The sequence below is a fragment of the Salvia hispanica genome, chromosome 3, assembly GCF_023119035.1.
Source record: "Salvia hispanica cultivar TCC Black 2014 chromosome 3, UniMelb_Shisp_WGS_1.0, whole genome shotgun sequence".
Classification (NCBI taxonomy): Eukaryota; Viridiplantae; Streptophyta; class Magnoliopsida; order Lamiales; family Lamiaceae; genus Salvia; species Salvia hispanica.
In genome coordinates this window covers 7,452,588-7,469,194 of record NC_062967.1, presented here as the reverse complement: position 1 = coordinate 7,469,194, position 16,607 = coordinate 7,452,588, and the positions used below count along the sequence as shown (strand labels likewise).

The window sequence follows — 16,607 nt, the reverse complement described above, 5'->3', positions numbered from 1 at the left end:
TAGTAGTGTGTGAAATGGTAGAGATGATTGAGAACAGATCCAAACTTTATGATTGAGAAAAAATCCATCGTTTTATTTGTATTAAAATAAATTGTCCTGTAAAAAATTTATGGCAGTCGGAATATCGACGTCACAACTGAAATCACATTCACATGTCGATTAAGTAATGAGTGTGTAATTTTGTGTAATCAACTTGTAATTCGCATATTGACATGTAATTTTAGTTGTCACGCGTTGATATTCGATCACTAGAAATATTTTGCAGCACACTTTATTCTAAACAATGAAACATTGGGCATTAAATGGTTATTACCTTAACGGTGGTAAACGTCCAAAACGATGGGACAAAATGGACTCTTTACCCTTTTTATTTACAAAATTAAAATTGTACGTCAATTGATTTGGTAACGTGTTTAACTCAGATTAAATTATATGTTCAAAAATAAAATATATGATCAAGTCTGACTCTGAATGTTTGATGTCTGGATATGGCATCATACATTACGCTGCTAGTTTGTTTACAAATGGTTTACTTTATACAGTTCTTGTCTTCTGCATCAGCATCTACTCAAATTGTATTGATGCATTGCTGTAATTTTGGGCTTGTTCAAGTCATTAACCAACCATATTTGCATTTGACTTGCAGAAAGCTGCTTTTGGATTTTTCATGTTTAGTTTAATGGACACATCATCCGCACAACTCATTTCCTCAAATGCAAATGAGGCTAGCTCTTGAACTAATTACACAACGTCAAAATATTGTGGTTTTTGAATCACTTTTCTCTCACTTCAAATGAATGCTATATATATGTTCACTTACTACCTTATCTATATCACACTTGCATTAATTAGACAGTAGATTGCTAAGAAAAATTAACCATCATGAAGTTTTCCATGTGGCTTATAACTTTGTTGCTCCTATTTTCATCTGCAGTGATTGCGGCTCGCCCTGTTAAGCCTATAACAATGGCCAGACGCGCATTCGAAGCTCAGTTCAAGATGACCCAGAGTAACGGCCATGAGTGGCCTGAGAGATCCAGTCCCGGAGGGCCTGATCCGCACCACCACCGCAGGCTTACGATGATCTTCCTATGAGAATGTAATAGTACCATCTTTTTTGAGAGTGGTTATTAATAATGTACTTACATCTTTTGCTTGTGATCAATGAAGGATGCTAATGTTTCTCCACATGAACTCAGGAAGATAATTTTCTCACAGTTTCATATTTAGGTTTATTAATTTAAACCATGTTATTTGGAAATTAAGGTGACAAAAATGGACACAAGATTATAATAAATTAAACATTCAGCTTATTTTATGTATCCGTACCAAGTTGCGGGAAAAAAAAATGAGCTTGTGTCTAAAGAAAAGGTAAAAAGTTTACATTTTTTAGGCATATATCAGGTGAAATTCGATCCCATAGAGACTAGAGAGATTTTCACCACTTGGATGACGCTAAGGGGCAATATGATTATTTTAAAGAATTTCCTTAAGTCCATAAGAAAACAATCTTTTGGATAATCTACTTAAAAGATTCATTTATCTCATCATAATTATACACATTTTGAGTTTACCCGACTAATAATTCCATATACATTTATTATATAAATGAGATAATAGTCATTTAAATCACGAAGTTTGGTCAAATTATGATCTATCCCATGAAATTTAGAATTCAAATATTAAATCACAAAATTTCAATCTTTTCACAATTGTCTCTGCCATGCACAAATGGACATCTTTTGTAATGTTAAAAATAACAATAATACAATAAAATAAGAAGATAAATGAGAAAATAAATGAATATAAAAGAAAAAATATTTATTTTAATGAAACATGTCATTTTGATGATTGTAAAAGATGACATTTTGTGCATATAGATGAGACAATTAAAAAAAATTGAAACTTCATGATTTAATATCTACAATGTTCATGGTACAAATCAAAATTTGACCAAACTTCATCATTTATGACCATTATCCCTTGTATAAATCATGGTCATAAGCCAATCGAGCCGCCACTTGAAAACAATAGGTTTGTCGAATGCGAGTAAAAGTAAACCAACTTACAAATGCGTCCATCTGCACTAGTCCACCAGCTTTTATAAAGGATAATCACTTTCGAGCTCCATTAAAATGCAAAAGATTACCTAAATAATCCATTATACCAAGTGCACATTCTTTTTGAAAAGGAACTACCATGCATATATATATTGCCTGTGGCAATTCAGGTCCCTCAGTTGCACGATTATTTGAGTCGTATTGCCTTTTGGGTTGTCAAGAAGAGGTCACGTGTGAAGTATATCCATTTGCATGTACTGCCGGCGCCAACAACATGACCTGCATCTCTATATATCTTCCTGGATCTTCAACAAGACCCAAATCAACAACTTTTTCTCTCATATTTTTTTGATATATTCGATACATACTCCAACCATTTTTGTATGCTTGCTACTTAAACCATCTTCTAGCTCTAGTTGATGTTACTGTTTTTCCTTCCAAAGATTTGCGAAAGAATTAAAAAGATGGCTGCAGTTTCAGTTTCCACATGCATCTCAATGCTGATCTTAGTGAAGGTCATATTTTGATCACTCTTCATTTTATCATGTGTACATTGAGTTAGAAAAATTTTAATAGTATTGCTATCAAGGGATTATTATAAATATGTTCATAACGTTCAACGTACACCATATATAGAACTTGTGATAAGTAGCAACTTAAATAGAAGAAGACAAGAGCAACACATATATATAAGATTTTGGATCCAGGATAATGGTCTTGGTTTAGTTTTGGTATAGAGATATATTATTGTAGTGAACTGAAAGCTTGCGCAAAAGGTCGTCCTCTTCCATTTAGTTCGCAAACGACTTGAGCGGATCGTTAGGGTCGATCTCAGAGATGAGTGGGAGATCTGCTGGTAGCGTCTCGAGACTTATTTTTTCTTTAGCTAGAAGACTAATCACTTCTTCGAATACAAACTTATTGCCTTTCTGACTGAGGTGCAGGCCATCACTGCATTTTGGAAGAGGGATATTTTTCAGGGTCGGAAAATAGTGGCAGTTATAGGTAGAGAAAATATGATGAGACTTGAGAGAAGAGAACCTCAAAAGAGACTTCCAGTCAGGAAGTTGCTGCATTTTTTCGCAGAGAGGGATAGCTGGGAGCCCACATTCAGCTGCAACGTCGAGGCACTGTTTGGCGTATTGGCAAGCAGCCTCATTTGTCCTCTCCGGAAGCCCAAGAGGTTTCTCAACAAACGGGTACCTGCAATACGCTAAATGATTGAATCATAGACATCAAGCATCTTCAAAATGCTAGCTATCTATGTAATAGAATTACTCAGCAAGGAGCGTATTACATGAGACGTGCATTGTCATCGACTGGAGGAGGTGTGATGAGGATGATGCGAGTGGACGGCCATTGCTTCTGCAGTCATCATCAGCATTAATCACCACATAGCATAAGCACTACATTCTATATTGAAAAAGCAAGGCCCTTACATTGCATTTGCATCAACTTATGTACTGATCATCAGTGTTAAAATATCTCTATAACAGTTAATACCACATTTCCCAAGTGACAAATTGGTGAGGGGATTAATCAAGAAAGAGTAAGAACAAGAGAAACCAATAAGTTAAAGGTAGTGAAAATGACAGGCAAGTCCATGCATAATGATAGCAATAAGTGCCACAAAAGCTACTACTTTGTTTTAGTAACATTTCTCCACATTTATAGTATATACAACTCATATATGGTAGTATGATAGTTGATGAGTCATTGTCACATCATCAATATAGGTAAAGTGTCATTATCCAACATATGTTCAAAGTAATTACCACCACTGTTTCTAATAGGCATATATACACTAGGAGAGAGCAAAATCATCCATTGTCCAATCAATGATGGCCGCGTGCGGCCAATATTGCTTTTTTTTTGAAAGGGCCATGCTGCTCATATTAAATTGGAATGATCTCCTAAACATATCGGCTCCTTTATTTTGATTTGTTGAATATGGGAGTAAAATTCTTTACACATTCATTAAGATACAAGTAACACTCCCATAAACTACTCCACATTATTTATTTTTCCAAACAATCTAGGTGTAATACATTAATGAATCAAGACAACTCAAAAAGAAAGTTTCTCTATTTCCAAATCGGCACGCGCGTGCCGGTGGTGGGGCGGCCACGTGCAGGGTGCAGTTGAATTATTATTAGATAATTTATGTGGATACCTTGAAATAAGCAACAATGGCGAGAAGATTCTGCTTGTACTCATCAAGCGGCACGTGCTGAAAGCCGCTGTCTCTGTCCGGTAGCGCGGCATCATTGGCGCCGAAGAAGACCGTCACCGCCAGCGGAGCGTCGCCGGCCGCCGGAAACAGTTTGTTAATGACCTTGAGAGCCCATCTGGTGTTGTAACCGCTATAGCCTCTCAACGCCACATCCGCCTTCAATCGTCAAGTAGTCAAAAGTCAAAACCAACCACAGCCATACATATAACTGTAGTACTATAATATTACCTTGCGAGCGAAGTGATGTGCGAGGGAAGCACCCCATCCGCCGTTGGAGAAGGAGCCTTCGGTGATTGAGTCGCCGAACAGATAAATCTTGGGTCTCATTTCTCCGATCACACTCTCTATTCTTGTTATTTCCAATGCGCTATTTAAATCCTAATCTCTCCCAATCAAACGTTTTCAGCAGTTTCGATTTAGAATTCTAGTTTATTAGGTAATGGGAGGTGGTTGCTGGATTTTGTGTAGGACTTTTTAGACTAGTAAATTTGGTTGGTTCTGTATTTAATTGTAGTATGCGTAGACCGTGTGCTCTTTGCGCATTTCCATGGGCTGTTTTTAATAACCTTTCGAAATTGGATTGATAAGAAATCGGCAAATTACCCTCTGCTCCCTCCATCCCACATAATTTGGGACACCTTGACCTGACACAAATTTTAAGAAATCTAATGGAAAGTGAGTTAAAAAAGTTGGTGGGATATGAGTCCTATTTTTAAAATATTAATTTTATAATAAAATATGAGTAGGAATAAGTTAGTGAAATATGAGGTCTACTATTAAAAATGATTGTGCGACAGTCCAAAATGAAATACTAAGTCAAATTATGTGGGTCTGAAAGAGTAATAGATAAATTCACTTTCTTTATTATTTTATCTGTTCCCTTATCTAGAAAATAAATAAAATATTTTACTATCTTTCTTTCTTTTATTTTATTTCCTTTTTCATATTTTTAAAGACAAATTATCTTAAAAGTCATAAACTTATTTTTTCTTACGTTATTCTTATCCTTTTCTTTTAAATACTCAACAACCCGCCAACAATCTTTTATCCAATCTTTTATGTCACACCTCAACCCTTATGACGTATGCATTTACTATAAATAAATTCAAGATTTTAAATAAATAATCCACCCGCCAAGTAAATGAAATGCACATTTTATATAATTTCAAAAACCAATATTTAACAAGTACATGTTTCAAAACATTCTAAACCGTAGTGGTACCCTCTCACCACTCTATATACTACACATTTATTTATATGCAAAAATGATGAGGAGGAGAAGGTTGCCAAAACGTGTCAGCCGCCGACCCTGATAACATGTGGAGTTCCTACGACCAACGTCAACCAAAAACTTCACTAATCTCTTATTCCTAAAAAATATTAGTGGTTTATATGAGCCACAACTCAGTATATATAAACCATACCTTTAATTTCACATCACGAAAATCAAACATATTCTCTAGCCAAAATATTCAACAATAAACAACATATATTAAAAATAATTCATATAAATATGCATTATGCCACTCTGCGCAGTTTATTATTATGTGACAAATCAAGTCTGGTATCTGCCCGGGATTCCTCTATGACCCGAAGGTCCCTCTGTATTGGACTCATAGGTCCCTCTGTATTCGACCCGAAGGTCCCTCTGTATTGGACTCATAGGTCCCTCTAAAATTTCAGATCCAGTGCAAGGCTGTCACAGATCCTCTTTAATCACATGATTCATGTACTTTCAAAACCACATGTAACATATATCAATGTCATCAACTACATATCTATATTATATTCAATCAAATAATTCCAACATGATATATAAAACATATCCATGTAAATTTCACACCATATAATTCAATTACTCAATCAAATTCAATAATTAACAATCACTCAAATATCACATATAAAATTAAAAGTGTGATTTATACACACCTGATAAATAATTGAACTAAATTCTGATTCTGGTTTTGCGATCCACAATTCTTATTTCCTTTCTTCTTCTAATTTTCCTCTACTAACTATGTATCATTCTGTTTCCCTTTCTATGAAAACTATCTATATATTCGATTATAGTGAGTCGATCATAACCATAAATATATCTTTTATGGCACACTTAATATCTATATAGTATAAATGACAATTTATTATGCAATGACAAAATAATATGATAATATGCAAAATAATGTAAGTTTCGGGTTAGGGATGTCACATTTTATCCCTCTCTTTAAATTTTTAAAACCTTATCAATATTTTAAAAACCGAATCAATAAATAAACCGACGAAGCTATTTGTTTATAGTTCAACCGGTCAGATCGAGTGAATCACTGATGAAACCGTTGTCCTATTACAAACATATACAATACACAATATACAAAATATATTCAATTTAATAAATAATATACATAACAAAATATATTAAACCTTTATCTACTGGAGTATATAAATATAAAAATTATTAAAAATTAGTGAATGATTTTTATCGATAAATATATTTAAATGTATAAATTACTTATAAGTTAATGTAGAAATTTTTTTAATACTTATATATAAAAATAGATAAACTGATATTAATTCTAAAAGATTTATACTATAAAAAAATAATATTACACTAGAAAAAAAAAATATATATATATATAAATTATGAATTATTGGCAAAAGCTTTTCTCTCTTTTATACTTTATTTCTTCTCCTACTTTGTTCTCTCCAATATAAGCTTGAAAATATCAATCTTTTAAGCTCCATGCTCAATAGAAATGTCGATACTATCTTAGAACAAAGAGAATAACAGATTAGTATTTAATAAAAATGTAGAATACAAGTATTCTAGCTTTAATATAAAATCTAGATATACTTTAAGGGATTTAGAATCATTTTTATTCAAAATAGTACTCGCTTTGTTCCACGTTAATAAAGTCATATTTTTTTTTCATCATTCCAATATAATAAATACACTTCTACAATTGCCATAAATCAATACACGCTATCTCTCATATTTTATCCTCTTTTTTACTTTATTATCTTAACTTTATATACTATTAAATATTTATTTTTCAATATTTTTGCCTGATATGCATCTATTATAAACATAGAACGGTGAAGTAAATTAAAAGTGATAAAGGACGCATATGTGATTATTATATGGTTAGTTTAAGGTATTGACGATAATATGAGCCGTGTGTGGGCAACTTAATAGTTATATATGGACCATTTATAAATTTCAACTTTGCAACCCCCCCCCCCCAAAGAAAAAGAAAAAAAAAGGTAGGATATAGAGCATCACCTGAAGTCTGAATACTTCTCATTTCAGTTATATTCCATGAATTTGGCGTTTGAAAAGTTTTCACCATGCCAAAATATTAATCGAGATGAACAGTAATGAGTAGGCCAATCATGAAAAGTTTTCAAAATCTTCTTCTGTTTTCCCAGTCCACTCTTTTGGTATATATTAATTAAAGCCCATTGGGCCTAAACTGCCTTTTCTGTAATTGTACAATATTTTATGGTGACCCACCCACTTGCCAGTTGCATATGTATTGGTCAAGAAGAAATTATTTAACAAATACGATACCAGAGGAGGTTCTCCACGCCATTAATACCATCTCCTTATGAAGATAAAGTTAAAAATAAAGCTCACCATTTGATATTAGTAGTATCTAGCAGAAATTTAGAGACATAACCTCGGAATCGCATAAGCAGCAGTTGATAGTATTAAACCACCTGCGCTTATTGGATACCACAAAAAGTAACGCCTCTTGTTTTCGGAGATGCTTTGCTAATCCACCACTATTTTCCACATTTTATAACCCATAAAGCAACATTATTCACCCAATAAGTTGTAAACAATCATAAACATTTCAATCAATCGCCTCCTTGGCGACAAACAATACCGTCAACACTAAATTCCACACTGCATCTTCTCCTCACACACTGCCCACAGTGTTTATTCACTTCCACCAAAACCTCCCCCCTATAAATCCCCTCAACTCTGCCATCTTTCTATCTCCAAACCAATCACTTCTCTTACAACTGAACCATAACAAACAGATCAAAAATGAATTCCAGCAACGCGATTTGCCCCGCCGCCCCATCCGCCGCCGCGTCATCGGGCACTCTAGGCCGACACCTGGCGCGGCGGCTGGTCCAGATAGGCGCGACGGACGTCTTCTCCGTCCCAGGGGACTTCAACCTCACCCTCCTCGACCACCTCATCGACGAGCCCGGCCTCAACCTCATCGGCTGCTGCAACGAGCTCAACGCCGGGTACGCCGCCGACGGCTACGCCCGGGCAAAGGGTGTCGGCGCCTGCGCCGTCACCTTCACCGTGGGCGGCCTCAGCGTGCTCAACGCCATCGCCGGGGCCTACAGCGAGAACTTGCCTGTCATCTGCATCGTCGGCGGCCCCAACTCCAACGATTACGGAACCAATCGGATCCTGCATCACACCATCGGCCTGCCCGATTTCACCCAGGAGCTCCGCTGTTTTCAGACCGTCACTTGTTTTCAGGCCGTGGTTAATAACCTGGATGATGCCCATGAGTTGATCGATACCGCCATTTCCACTGCTCTGAAAGAGAGTAAGCCTGTTTATATAAGCATAAGCTGCAATTTGCCTGCCATTCCTCATCCTACTTTTGCCAGAGAGCCTGTCCCATTTTTTCTTGCTCCAAAGTAAGTCCCGTCTCATTTTATTTATTTATATTTTTCTTGATTTCGGAATGTAGCGTAGTCATTTTGGGATGCGTTCTTCTGTTTGGTCTGTAACAACAGCAATCTCATTTCTGTTGATTTGGACAGGGTTAGCAATCAGCTTGGTCTTGAAGCAGCAGTGGAAGCAACGGCCGAGTTTCTGAATAAAGCAGTCAAGCCAGTGATTATAGGAGGACCAAAGCTGAGGTTTTCAAAGGCGCAAAAGGCTTTCGTTGAACTCGCAGATGCTTGTGGCTATCCGATAGCCGTGATGCCCTCGGGCAAGGGACTCGTCCCGGAGAGTCATCCGCACTTCATAGGCACCTACTGGGGAGCGGTGAGCACCTCCTTCTGTGGCGAGATTGTGGAATCGGCTGATGCATACATCTTCCTTGGCCCTATCTTCAACGACTACAGCTCGGTCGGCTACTCTCTGTTGATCAAGAAGGAGAAATCTGTGATCGTGCAGCCCAACCGCGTGACCATAGGCAACGGCCCTTCCTTTGGTTGGGTTTTCATGACTGATTTCCTGACCGCATTGGCCAAGAGGCTGAAGAGAAACACCACGGCTATGGAGAACTACCGAAGGATATATGTCCCTCCTGGCATTGCTCTGAGACACGATAAGGATGAGCCATTGAGGGTTAACATCCTCTTCAAGCACATCCAGGTAATATTACTAATAAACATTAACACTAGTACTAAGTTGAAGTAGAAATCCTTGACATCAATCATTGAATTGCACAACAGGAAATGCTGAGTGGCAATAGTGCAGTGATCTCAGAGACAGGGGATTCATGGTTCAACTGTCAGAAGCTTCGTCTCCCGGAGAATTGTGGGTACGAGTTTCAGATGCAGTATGGATCAATCGGGTGGTCAGTTGGTGCAACTCTTGGCTATGCGCAGGCTGCTAACGATAAGCGCGTCATTGCCTGCATAGGCGATGGAAGTTTCCAGGTGACGGCTCAGGATATATCCACCATGATAAGATGTGGGCAGAAGAGCATCATATTCCTAATCAACAACGGTGGATACACGATTGAAGTCGAGATACACGACGGGCCGTACAATGTGATCAAGAACTGGGACTACACAGGCCTTGTGGATGCTATTCACAATGGAGAAGGCAAATGCTGGACTGCAAAGGTAATCACACATACATTCATGATCAATGTGAATTAGAGTAGTTGTGTGTCTAACATGTTGTTGGGAGCAGGTGAAAACGGAAGATGAGTTGGTGGAAGCCATAGCAACGGCGACAGAGACGCACAAGGAGTCGTTGTGCTTCATTGAAGTGTTTGTTCACAAGGATGACACGAGCAAAGAGCTGCTGGAATGGGGATCTCGTGTCTCTGCTGCTAATAGTCGACCTCCCAATCCTCAATAAGATAATCAATGGACAAAATAAAAATCTGCTTGCTCTGAATTTGCGTTGCTCTTTTGTAATAGGAGCGTGTCGTTTTTATTTCTTCGGTTCATATGCAACTAAGCCAGTGTATAATGAAGAAAGAGTTATTTGGGAATACTGCATTATAGAGTAATACTTAACTATTGATACTGCATTATAGAGTAATACTGCATTATAGAGTAATACTTAACTATTGATGCTTTTAAAATTACTGTTCTATTTAAGTGAAATGATAATCATATAGTATAATCGAATCATCAAACTTGAATTACGAATCGGATGTTAAATATATCGAAATCATTAACTAGTCATTTGGTTATATTGGTACATACTCTTTTGACGAAATTTCATGTTTTCTTTGTTAGAAAAATCACCTTATTGGTGACCTTTTTGATGTGAAAATGTTTTAGAATTGTATGACGTGGAGTAATACAGTGTAAAGTTTTGTACATCATGTGCACTTTTAACGACAAGAACAATCTGTCTTGCACCAAATTAAGTAAATTGAAATTATATAAATATAAATCATATTTGTTGCACAAAAATTAAATGACTTAATAATATTTTTCATTTTCAGTGTTTTGTTAGAAGAAAACGCAAAATAAGTAAGAAAAAAAAAGCATAAATGACATGTCAACACCAATAATTTTCTCAAATAAATTAGTCTTTTAAAATCAAATGCATATAAAAATATTCGTGCTTGGAAGAACTATTTTTTCCTTCTTTTGGATTGTTTCAATAAAAATTAAATATTTTTCAAAATGGAAACAACATCATCTCTATTTTACTGTCTCTTACTTTACTTTTTATTCATTAACTCTCAAAACTAATACTAATAAATCTTGTGTTAATAAACAAATATTTCATATTTATTAAGATGAATTTGGTATTACATTACATTTATTGATTTATATCGGTAATAATGATGATTTTTATACTCCATAAATATATGATGCACTATATCATTTTCAAGAACATATCAATAGACACTCCTTTTTTGGAAAGTGAAAAATATAGTACACTCTATTTGGGAATACGCACATAAGCAGATATGAGTGGACTAGAATCCCCTACCAAACTCGTTCTCTCCAAAATGGTCATTGCACTTGCAACCATAATCATCGCATTAATCCGGTCAGCTAGCAGCCAATCGCCGGCCGGATGCTATGAATCCATCGTCAGCTTCGGCGATTCGCTTGCTGATACCGGTAACTATCCAATTCTCGTATCCGACACCCATACGCCGGCCTGTATTCTGCCGCCTTACGGCCGGACTTTCTTCCACCGCCCCACCGGACGATGCTCCGACGGCCGTCTCGTCATTGACTTCATCGGTATGCTATTATATACACATTATTTTGTTGTTTTTTTTTGAAGTAGTTGAAAAGATCTCAACATTCTGGCCGGCCAGCTCAAAGCTTGGGGCTGCCGTTGGTGCAGCCGTACATTACTGGAAGAGATCGGAGCTTCAGCAAAGGAGTCAATTTTGCGGTTATCGGAGCTACTGCTCTTGATTCTGAATTTTTGGGGAATATTGGATTCCCTAATATTGTTACCAATGTCTCTCTTGGAACTCAAATTGATTGGCTCAAACAATTTTTAGCCACAGTTCCAGGTACTATAAAATACTCATCCCCAACATTAATCAGTAAATAATTAAAGTGGCGAGAAAGGAAAGTAATTAATAGAATAATGTATATACACTTTTTTTTATATTATTCTATTTCTTACTTTATTTTCTTTCCATTTTAACTATTTAGTATATCATCTTCGTCTTCGCAAAATAAGGGAAAAAAAGGAAGTATCTAATTAGAAGAATTTCACTTGGTTTTCTGATTTATCACTGACATAAGATGGGAGAAAGTTAATGCAAAAGTCTCTGGTTCTGATGGGAGAGATCGGTGGAAACGATTACAACCATCCGATCATGCAAGGGTCGAGTTTGGAGGAGATGCAACCGCTCATTCAACTAGTGATTCACTATATCGGCTCCACCATTGAAGTACTAATATCTCGAACTCCACATTAGTATTATATTGCCAGCTTTATATAGTCCTAAATTCCTTAATACTCCCTCCGTCCCACTTTAGCAGTCCCATTGATTTTTCTGCACTCGTTTTATAAAAATGATAATAAATAGTTAAAGTGGAGAAATAATAAAGTAAAAAAGAGAATAATATAGAGAAGAGTCTTATCTACATTATTCTCTTTTTTACTTTATTATTTCTCCACTTTAACTATTTATTATCATTTTTATAAAACGAGTGCAGAAAAGTCAATGGGACTGCTAAAGCGGGACGGAGGGAGTATATTGCTTGCAACTTAACTTATTTTCCGATGCAATCAAATGCAGGAACTGATTAAGCTTGGTGCCAAGACGTTGATGGTCCCTGGGAATCTACCAATAGGCTGCTTTCCATTTTGTTTAGCAGCATATAAGGATAGTAGCAATGCCCAAGACTATGATCCCAAAACAGGATGCCTCAATGGGCCTAACGACTTCGCTATCTACCACAACCAGCTCCTCCAGGAGGAACTAAGCCGCATTCGAGAGCTTTATCCTCACGCAGTCCTGATCTACGCGGATTATTACAATGCTGCAATGCGCTTCTATCTCTCACCAGCCGAATACGGTGCATTTTCGAAACCATACTAATCTAATGTTTATTTATCTAGAGTAATTAAATTGGATTTGATTAGTTGAGTTGTGAGTGCAGGATTTTCAAAGGATATTATTCTGAGCGCTTGCTGTGGAGGGGGAGGGCCGTACAACTTCAACGGAACGGCGAAGTGCGGCATTCCTCCGGCGAGATCATGTGATGATCCGGCTTCATATGCTAGTTGGGATGGCTTACACTTGACGGAAGCAGCTTACCGACTCATAGCGCAAGGCTTGCTTCAAGGACCCTACACCATTCCTCATATCACCACTGCTTGTCCTGCCTTCAACAGGGATGATGATCAAGTTTATCACTATTAATCATCAACATTCAAATGTGGTGCTTATTTGTATGTGATTTTAATTTGCCTCTTCTATTTAATTATTTATTGAGGCAATAGCTTAATTTACTCAGGTTGTATTTATTCGTGTATTTAATAAATGAAAATTATTGAATGGGAATAAAGAAGTGAGAATTGGTCACATGTTTAGTACGAATATTTAAGAAAATTAGAGTATGTAGAGAAAATATGTAGAGCCCACATTGTTTCCTAATTAATTCTTGCTAATTAAATGGAATAAAAGATGGATATTGAATTCATATTTTTGCCTTTTCATAATTAGCCAAATTTTCGGCTCAAAATTTTTAAGTGACGAGAGAGCTTGGACTAACGTAATGGCACGAGTCAGTGGTATAAAAGCTGAATATTAATTTCATATAACGACATAGAGATATCGAATGTTCTTCTAACGTCTGTACACTATAACCCTAACTTATATTTATTATAAATATAAACCCATTTATTTTCTATTCGATCCCTCATCAAATAGAAAATCTCATATGGTATCTACACTTATTTCCATAATAAATAAAATAAGTGTAAATACCATATGAGATTTTCTATTTGATGAGGGACCGAATAAAAAATAAAGGGATTTATATTTATTATAAATATAAGTTAGGGTTATGGTCCCCAAATGTCAGAAGAACATTCAATATCTCTGTATTCTCTCGGCAGACTGTAAAACAAATCCGTCGTTCGTTCAATTCTAGATAGATCAAGATACGCTTCCGCTTTACAGTTTATGCTCCTTCTCCGTCGTTCTCGGTTAATCATCATATAGAATTTTATGTAATTGTTCACTCAATTATTTCAATGAGTAGTATCAGAGTCACTCTATTGACGATTCTAGAATTGGGAAAAGGGGAATTAGGTTTTTCGTTTTTATGATTAAAATCATGCGGTTAATTTTTTATTGTGTTTGGCGGCGAGATTGTTATGACTTATGATTATTCATGTTGGTGTTTTAACTTTTTTTTAATGCGTTAAATTGATTGTGAATCAAGTGAAATATTTCTGTTATCATTTACGCATATTAAATTGTCAAAATATTGTTGCACACATTCCAATACGTGTTTTATTTGGGTTGCTGAATTTGATGTATTAAATAAGTTTCAATTCGTGGCAATTCATTATGTACATGGAATGAAATTTGTGGATTAGTTGAACTCAATATGTTTGGATGATGATTAAGAATTCTTGTTACATGTTTCTGTATTAACTGTAAAGAATTGTTAATGATTGAATTTTGCAATTTTTAAACCGAATACAAATGTTTGCAAGCAAGTCGTTATTAACTTTCTGGAGTACAGTGGCTAGTCAACGAGTCACTAGGTTCCCGTATCTCGCGAACTCAGCAAGACATTAAATCCTTACGGCTAGCACAATAGCTCCCCAGCAAATCGCAAATTGCTGACTCCGAATGTGATTCCATTTAATTTTCCAAATCCGATTTTAACTAAAATCGACAAAATCCAAATTTTGATGGTTCCAATAACGAAACCATCGAACATAATTAGCCAAAGCAACATCAAAACAACCAAAAAAACCCACAAAACACAATCCTAGATTTTGTGAATTCACCAAAATATGCAATTGTCCATAAATCAACATGTGTAACGCATACAAATTGAATACACGGTCACAATATAATTTATTGTGTGAACTACAAAAATAGTCACTGGACTATGCGATTATCTCACCAATGAACCCTGGACTTTAAAAATATCCCCAGACAACCCTGGACTAAGCTTTTATCTCGAAAATGGTCATTTTTCACTGTTTCGTGACGAAAATACCCTTTTAGGGGGTTTGGACAATTTGGTCTTTTTACATTTTAAATTTGATATTATTTCAATGATGTACTAAATCTGATATTATTTCAAAATTATCATTCTTCTTCCCTTTTGTCATCCTTCACTTTATTTCTTTATTTCAATATTAGATTTGATTTTATAAAATTAAATTTTAAATTTTAATTTTTAAATATCAATAAATTTTTTAATTATTAAAATTACTATTAAATAACAAATTACTCCCTCCGTCCCGGATAATTCGGGTCACTTTGACAAGGCACGAGTTTTAAGAATTGTAATGAAAAGTGGGTTGAAAAAGTTAGTAAAATGTGGATCCTACCTTTATATATTAGTTTCATAATAAAATGTGAGTATGAATGAGTTAGTGGAATATGGGGTCCACTGCCAAAAATGGTAAAAGTGAAGTGAGACAAATTATGTGGGACGGACCGAAATGGAAAACTAGGACGAATTATCTGGGATGGAGGAAGTAATAGTTTTAATCAATATTTGATAGTGTCTAATATTTAATCAATAAGGTACGACAGACGCCTTAGTTTTAATAAATATTTAATAGTTTTAATCATAAATAGATCATATTAACACAATTAAATAAATATGCATCTAATGTATAGGAGAATTTGACTAAAAATATTATGAAGTTGACTAAAAATTTGATATAAGAGAATTTTTGTTGAAATTTTCTAGTTAATTTTGATCGTTTTTAAATTAATAAACGAAAACTATATTAGTCTTACATTAGATGCATATTTATTTAAGAATAAATCGTGTTATATGATTTATTTATGATTAAAACTATTAAATATTGATTTAAACTAAGGCGTCGTTGTACCTAAATAGAGTGAACTGCCTAATTAGGTCCTAAACTTGTAGTGTCTCACCTTTGCGGTATCTAAACAAAAAAAATATCACCAGCGGTATTCAAACTTGTAGTTATGCACGTTTGAAGGGTTTTTACACTTTTTAGCATTGTTTTTGGACTTTTAAACCCCCAAAGAGGTAAAGGGCAAATTTGTCCATACATTCTCCATTTTGCTGACATCAATCTCTCTCTCACACAATTCTCATTTAATTTTGTATTTTTGCACTCATTCACTCTCTCTGTTAATAAGTCAGTGATTTGGAGCCCCTTTCGGTGTCTTTTTTTTTTAGTCATCTTGACGGAGCTTGTTTGGGAGACAAGCAACGGCTAGAATTCTTGGGAGGGAGAGAAAGGGACTTGGTGGAAGGCGAGCATGAGGAGTTTGAAGGTTGCAAGCCAGGCGAGGAAGAAGCCGGTGGTAAATAGGCATACCACTGGAAGGAACGAGGCAAGCCCGGCGCCGGAGCTCCGCAACATCGTGGCGGCGATGTAACAATAGGTTAGAGATAGATAAGTGGAGAGCCATACCTTGATGAAACTTGTG

The 16,607-nt window shown here is 35.8% G+C and overlaps 3 protein-coding genes and 1 long non-coding RNA gene across 4 annotated transcripts; 2 read left to right on the top strand and 2 right to left on the bottom strand.

The window, feature by feature from the left end:
* Nucleotides 1–2,670: 2,670 nt before the first annotated feature.
* On the bottom strand, nucleotides 2,671–4,828 carry LOC125212002 (GDSL esterase/lipase At5g45920). The gene is made up of 5 exons (XM_048112002.1): nucleotides 4,522–4,828; nucleotides 4,234–4,449; nucleotides 3,358–3,425; nucleotides 3,102–3,263; nucleotides 2,671–3,011 (listed from the first exon to the last, which is right to left on the bottom strand). Exons 1-5 carry the CDS (start codon nucleotides 4,618–4,620, stop codon nucleotides 2,852–2,854), a joined length of 705 nt encoding a protein of 234 aa, XP_047967959.1. The 5' UTR covers nucleotides 4,621–4,828; the 3' UTR covers nucleotides 2,671–2,851.
* Nucleotides 4,829–5,431: 603 nt separating this feature from the next.
* On the bottom strand, nucleotides 5,432–6,323 carry LOC125210583. The gene is made up of 2 exons (XR_007174376.1): nucleotides 6,223–6,323; nucleotides 5,432–5,663 (listed from the first exon to the last, which is right to left on the bottom strand). It is a non-coding gene; the product is annotated as an uncharacterized LOC125210583 (long non-coding RNA).
* A 1,822-nt stretch (nucleotides 6,324–8,145) lies between these two features.
* Nucleotides 8,146–10,499, top strand: LOC125210582 (pyruvate decarboxylase 1). Its single transcript, XM_048110120.1, has 4 exons — nucleotides 8,146–8,958; nucleotides 9,085–9,646; nucleotides 9,727–10,122; nucleotides 10,193–10,499. The coding sequence occupies exons 1-4, from the start codon at nucleotides 8,342–8,344 to the stop codon at nucleotides 10,361–10,363; spliced, it is 1,746 nt and encodes a 581-aa protein (XP_047966077.1). The 5' UTR covers nucleotides 8,146–8,341; the 3' UTR covers nucleotides 10,364–10,499.
* A 910-nt stretch (nucleotides 10,500–11,409) lies between these two features.
* Nucleotides 11,410–13,526, top strand: LOC125212780 (GDSL esterase/lipase At1g28590-like). Its single transcript, XM_048113038.1, has 5 exons — nucleotides 11,410–11,718; nucleotides 11,796–11,999; nucleotides 12,238–12,386; nucleotides 12,738–13,017; nucleotides 13,102–13,526. The coding sequence occupies exons 1-5, from the start codon at nucleotides 11,436–11,438 to the stop codon at nucleotides 13,362–13,364; spliced, it is 1,179 nt and encodes a 392-aa protein (XP_047968995.1). The 5' UTR covers nucleotides 11,410–11,435; the 3' UTR covers nucleotides 13,365–13,526.
* The last annotated feature ends 3,081 nt before the right edge of the window (nucleotides 13,527–16,607 follow it).

What these genes read in the sequence shown, in the direction of transcription:
- LOC125212002 (XM_048112002.1), bottom strand. Translation starts at nt 4,620, where the DNA reads ATGAGACCCAAGATTTATCTGTTCGGCGACTCAATCACCGAAGGCTCC. An exon ending in CACATCACTTCGCTCGCAAG is followed by an intron (nt 4,450 to 4,521) that starts GTAATATTATAG and finishes TGACGATTGAAG; the next exon opens with GCGGATGTGGCGTTGAGAGG. An exon ending in CCATTGTTGCTTATTTCAAG is followed by an intron (nt 3,426 to 4,233) that starts GTATCCACATAA and finishes TGATGACTGCAG; the next exon opens with AAGCAATGGCCGTCCACTCG.
- LOC125210582 (XM_048110120.1), top strand. Translation starts at nt 8,342, where the DNA reads ATGAATTCCAGCAACGCGATTTGCCCCGCCGCCCCATCCGCCGCCGCG. An exon ending in TCCTCTTCAAGCACATCCAG is followed by an intron (nt 9,647 to 9,726) that starts GTAATATTACTA and finishes ATTGCACAACAG; the next exon opens with GAAATGCTGAGTGGCAATAG. An exon ending in GCAAATGCTGGACTGCAAAG is followed by an intron (nt 10,123 to 10,192) that starts GTAATCACACAT and finishes TGTTGGGAGCAG; the next exon opens with GTGAAAACGGAAGATGAGTT.
- LOC125212780 (XM_048113038.1), top strand. Translation starts at nt 11,436, where the DNA reads ATGAGTGGACTAGAATCCCCTACCAAACTCGTTCTCTCCAAAATGGTC. An exon ending in ATTTTTAGCCACAGTTCCAG is followed by an intron (nt 12,000 to 12,237) that starts GTACTATAAAAT and finishes CACTGACATAAG; the next exon opens with ATGGGAGAAAGTTAATGCAA. An exon ending in ATATCGGCTCCACCATTGAA is followed by an intron (nt 12,387 to 12,737) that starts GTACTAATATCT and finishes AATCAAATGCAG; the next exon opens with GAACTGATTAAGCTTGGTGC.